Source organism: Nicotiana attenuata, chromosome 6 (assembly GCF_001879085.1).
Source record: "Nicotiana attenuata strain UT chromosome 6, NIATTr2, whole genome shotgun sequence".
Taxonomy (NCBI): Eukaryota; Viridiplantae; Streptophyta; class Magnoliopsida; order Solanales; family Solanaceae; genus Nicotiana; species Nicotiana attenuata.
The window spans coordinates 34,551,803-34,556,973 of NC_031994.1; the positions used below are offsets into that span (position 1 = coordinate 34,551,803).

Consider the following 5,171-nt stretch of genomic DNA (forward strand, 5'->3'; position numbering starts at 1 on the left):
TTCACATCTATCTTCCATGATTTCCCTTTTTTTTTTTTCTTTTTTTTTTTGGAACCCCAGGAAAACTCGCAGCCGCTACAGCCTCTGCCACAGCCTCTGCCCTTCGGGTGAGCACTCTGTGCGCACTGGGTAAACCCGCTTTATGTTATTGTCCCTATTTTCACACCTATTATAAATTTCAAACCCATTTACCCATTTATGAATCACCCATTCTCATTACCATCACAATATACACCCACTTTTATGAACAATTGATAAGGTCGACCAATAAAATTTAGTATACTTTGTGTATTCAATTTGCGTTAGAGGATATTGACAATACATTTTTTTTTTACATAATTTTCAAAGTAAAACATATTATTGCTGTTGTAAGGTATGTACAACTTTATTGGAGTAGACCAAATAAGCCTTCTTTCTATTGGTAACACTTGCTTGTTCAAAAGTAGAACTGTATTCATATACAACTGTCAGGCAAAATGACTCCTCTTTTACTTCCTTGAACATTCTTGCAAAAAGATTGTGCCTTTTTGTTCATATAAGTAAGCTTTATGTCTTTTATCTGGATTCCTTTGCATGGATTGCTGGGACTGCAGTCAAATTTCATAGCTACTGGAGTTGTTGACGTCCCTTGTATATTTTCATACGTTACTTGACTAATCTTTACACCAGAAGTCTGCAATTAACCAAAAACTAAATAATTACATAACAACTTAGATTCATCATTACCTCTGTAGCAATTACCAGACAATTTTTCTACAGGGGAAATCAATAAACAAATTGAACAACAGGTTAAAAGAGTACTCAATCAGCTCAATATTTATATATCAAAATATGCCCTAATATCGTTTAAAACTCTTCTCGAGAGGAAAGCAAAGGATAAACACCCATCTTTTTCTGTTCGTTCGAAGAATATTTACCTCGCCTGGACAATCTTGGTTGTTTGGGCAGTAATTCTGATCAATGATGATTGGATTGTCAACGTACTTCATGACTATGTTGCGGTAATTAATGTTGGTGACAAAACCAGTGCTGGATCTTGCCCAAGATTTTATTCTTAACCCATTATCAGATCCTGTGAATATCGAGTAAACCAATGTCACATTCTGCACGCCATCTTCTTCATAATTCCTTGCTAGACTTCCAATGCTGCAAGAGAAAGAATAAAAGTACATCTTAACATAACATAAACCCTAAACTAAATCATGCATGTCAAATAAAAGGACATTGATTGAATTAGTAAGTTGATGGTCAAATAAGAGGATGGTCAATTAAGTTGAACGTAATGACCATAAGTCTAAAGATTTTTGGGTGAAACCGGAGAAGTGAACCATGACTCACATGATAAGGTCAACATCCCTTCGATAAATTAACCAGAAGTCATTAGTTTCCACTTATATGTTTCCCAATATATGTTACTTGAAATATATATCGAAATATTGACATCAACAACCTGTCAAATAATATTTTCCTCTTTATTGGAAAGAGTCCTATAGCGTCAAGAACAGACCACCCTAGTTGATCCATGTAGCCGAGTATAATAAAACCTAGAAATTGATCATTGATCCCTAGTCCCTCATTTGAGTTTGAACAAGTGAAGCTTAATTAGTAGTCAAACTTCTTATAATTAACTACATTTTCTCCCACTTCTAAAAATTGTTGTGATTATGATAGATTGTGATTTAGTATTTTCAATGTAGTTTATGAAAACCAATTTTATATTATTTGTAGAATCAATATCCAAAGTAGAATTGAAATTCTAAAATTATAAGATCCTAGTGTTTCTGAAAAATGTTGTGCTATTCTTGTTTTAACATTAGCACAAGTTCCTCGAATTGCCGAATCCCTTCTTCTCCTCCTCGAATTGTGCTGTAATAGCAAGAGAATGTTACTATTACAGCAGTATACAAAAAACTCATACTCGTTGTACGTACCTAAGGAGATCTAAACATACACGCGGCACACGCACCCACAGTAAATAAAAGTGCGCGTCTCTAATAGCTTAAGCTTTTAAATGGGATTACCGCGCACATTAATATGCTATCAAAGAAGGTAAAAATTATTTGTTCGAGTCTCCTCGCTGTCCTTTATAAAAAAATAAAAATAAAGATTATCTGCATGCTTGGCTCATAAAAAAGAATTAGGCTTGAAAGTGAGAGCTACGTTTGTTATAAACATCATTAAATAAATAAATTATAATCTTTTCAATAGTTTAAGCTTTTAAATAGGATTGTCGCTATACAGTCATGGTAGTAACATGAAGTGCTTACCTAACACCATGTCCAGGTCCACATAGAATGTTCTCCATCCAAAGATTTCTAGTGCCAGGTCCAATAGATATACAGTCATCTCCAGTTTTGATTCTACTATTTATGATAGTAACACCAGTTGATGATTGAACATGAATGCCATCGGTGTTTGGGCTCTGATCGGGGGCTATTATGCTTACATTTCGAACAATCACGTTGTTGCAGCTATTGATCACAATATGTGTTAGCTGGCTGTTGATTGATAGTAAGCCACTTATCACAATATCATTAGCCCAATTGAAGGTTATTGACTGCACTTTTCACATATGGAAATTTAGAATATTGAAATATTTTACGTTTATATTATTTTTGTTTTCTTCATGAATAGTTACGACATGGTACTTTCGATGTACTAAAATGGACTGAGATATTATACGTATAAGGATATTATAAGGATATATGTAGAATGAAATGGAAATAATATAAACCTGTGTAATTAATGTCAGGTGGAGAGAATTGTGTGCGTATTTTTAAGTCCATTTCACACTATGTATAAAAGTTGAAGCAGAAAAAAAAATTTAAATGAAAAACCTTAGTAGTATTTTTGCTGTTGAAATAGAATTACAACATGAATGTTCAATCTTTCTTCTTCTACCATCACCACGGCACACGCCCTACAACTCTTATTCAAGTACTAGAAGAAGAAAAATGATTTTTCAAGATTGAATGATTATACTTAACGAAGAAAAGCTACCTACTAGGTATAGTTTAAGACCTAAACCTTCAAGAAAAGTTGGTCATTTTTCAATTTTGATCAAATACCATCTGTCTCATTTTCTGTGACATACTTTCCTTCTTATTTTGTTTAAAAAAGAATTACACATTTCTTGATACTTTCCATATATATTTGGTTAAGCCTTTCTTAATTTCATAAACATATTGTGCCCAGTCAAATATTATTACATAAATTGTAACAGAGAGAATTTCTTAGTGCATGAAATCGAGTTACTCCCTCTATTCCAATTTATGTGTACATGTTTGCTTTGGCACGGAGTTTAAGAAAAAATGAATACTTTGGAAATTTATGGTCCTAAACAAGTCAAAAAGAGGTCCAGAGTATTTGTGCGGCTATAAAAGCTTATCATTAACAGTAAAATTGAAAGTTTAATCTAAATCGCTTCCAAATTTAGAAGGGGTCATTCTTTTTGGAACGGACCAAAAAGAAAATAGATTCACATAAACTGAAACGGAGAGAGTATTAAAAAACATACCCTAGCTCCAACTGGGCAATTATTGCCCGATTTCCGGCAAGCCCAAAAAGCTGCTCCTTTAGCATCAAGATTTCCACCGATGACGGAAATCCCATTGACCTGAATGAACAAAAGCCAGTAGCCGGAGTTGCCAATGGCCCAATAATCCAATGGAGCCACAAGGGTTCCATCAATCCTTAGAGTTATTCTATTTTTACATGGCCCTCTAAATGTTCCTGCCTTTATAAGATAACGTCCTCGGGGAACGTAAATGGTCGCTGGTTGCACTGAGCTGCATGCAGCGCTCCATGCCTTCAGAAATGGCTGAGTTGCATCAGTTTGGCCATTTGGTTTTGCACCAAAGCTTAACACATTGTAGGTTGATGTTGCATTTGATTGCAAGAATAGAAATATAGAAGATAAGAAGAGGATAGTAGTGCAAGATATTATCAGGTTATCCATTTAGACAAAAAATGGACTTCTTCCTTGGGTTTTCTTTTGGCAATACAAACAAAAGTTGATATTTCGAATTGGGAAAAACGGATAACTAACCATAATATTTATAGGGTTTTCAGATCTCTTTCTTGAATTTATTGCCTGTAATTGGGCAATGATTGGAGAAATTAATGCATCAATGAACTTAAAAGTGTATGTCACACGTCGACGGCATACTATGAGCATGTTCGCTTCAAACTTTCCCTTCAAGAAAGTATGCGGTTAAGCGCATGAAAACTAACGTATCTTATGTGCAATAATAAAGAAATACTTACGACTTTGTGTACAACGTTTAAGTACGGCTTTACTTGACGGCTTTAATTATGAAAAGGGAAAACACTCAAAACCCCAAATTTATAAGAAGGAACAACAAAAACAACGAAGAAAGAAAAAAGAGAAAGAAATGGAATATTAACAAGGATTTAACGCGATATATATATTGTAATAAATTTTATATTTTTGATGTACTTTTAACTGATTATAGCATATTCTTTACTGCATCATTTACATTACAAATTAGGATTAATGTATACACATAAATATCCTAAGTTATTTTAATCTGATAGTGTAAGAAACTTACAATGTCAATGAGGTAACTCGGCAACAATAAAGAAATGAGATGGCTTGTTTAGCTGTTTTAAGGTGCAAGGCGTTGAATATAGTTGGAGTAGAATATGATACTTTTGACGGACCGATGGCAGAGCCTTTTCAGGCAAAATGATCGCCGATTCATCGCAACTATGAATGGTAATGGGGCGGGGCGGGGCGGATTTGGAAAAACCCACAAAAATTTCAACCCGCCCCGCATAGTTATTTTTCAGCTTTCAACCTGCCCCGCTTGGACCCGCCCCGCCCCACTTAATATTTTTTCTAAAACAAATTAGTTTGACATTTTATTATTTTATAGAACGGAGATTTTAATAGAATCACATAAACATAAAACTGAGAGAGTATTACGCTGATATTCCAAAATAAACGGGTTACTATCATTTCCTAATTACTAATGGATATCTTGACTTATGTAATATCATTTTGGTGAGACTTATGCAAATTGGTTAATTATAAATCAAAATAGTATTTGTGCTAGTGAAAAAAAAAAGTGAAATTGTAGTTGAAATGATTGCTTTGTTTCAAAAAAGATAAAATTCAAAGTAGCCCCGCATTAAACCCACAACCCACC

At 34.1% G+C, this 5,171-nt stretch overlaps 1 protein-coding gene across 1 annotated transcript; it reads right to left on the minus strand.

Annotated features, from left to right (window-relative positions):
* LOC109226821 (polygalacturonase-like) lies at window positions 261–4,038 on the minus strand. Its single transcript, XM_019391687.1, has 4 exons — window positions 3,518–4,038; window positions 2,268–2,557; window positions 918–1,146; window positions 261–673 (listed from the first exon to the last, which is right to left on the minus strand). Exons 1-4 carry the CDS (start codon window positions 3,956–3,958, stop codon window positions 455–457), a joined length of 1,179 nt encoding a protein of 392 aa, XP_019247232.1. The 5' UTR covers window positions 3,959–4,038; the 3' UTR covers window positions 261–454.

Coding starts and splice junctions, on each gene's coding strand:
- LOC109226821 (XM_019391687.1), bottom strand. CDS start 3,958: ATGGATAACCTGATAATATCTTGCACTACTATCCTCTTCTTATCTTCT. Junction 2,558..3,517: donor ATTGCCCAGTTGGAGCTAGG/GTATGTTTTTTA, acceptor TGAAAAGTGCAG/TCAATAACCTTCAATTGGGC. Junction 674..917: donor ACCAAGATTGTCCAGGCGAG/GTAAATATTCTT, acceptor GGTTAATTGCAG/ACTTCTGGTGTAAAGATTAG.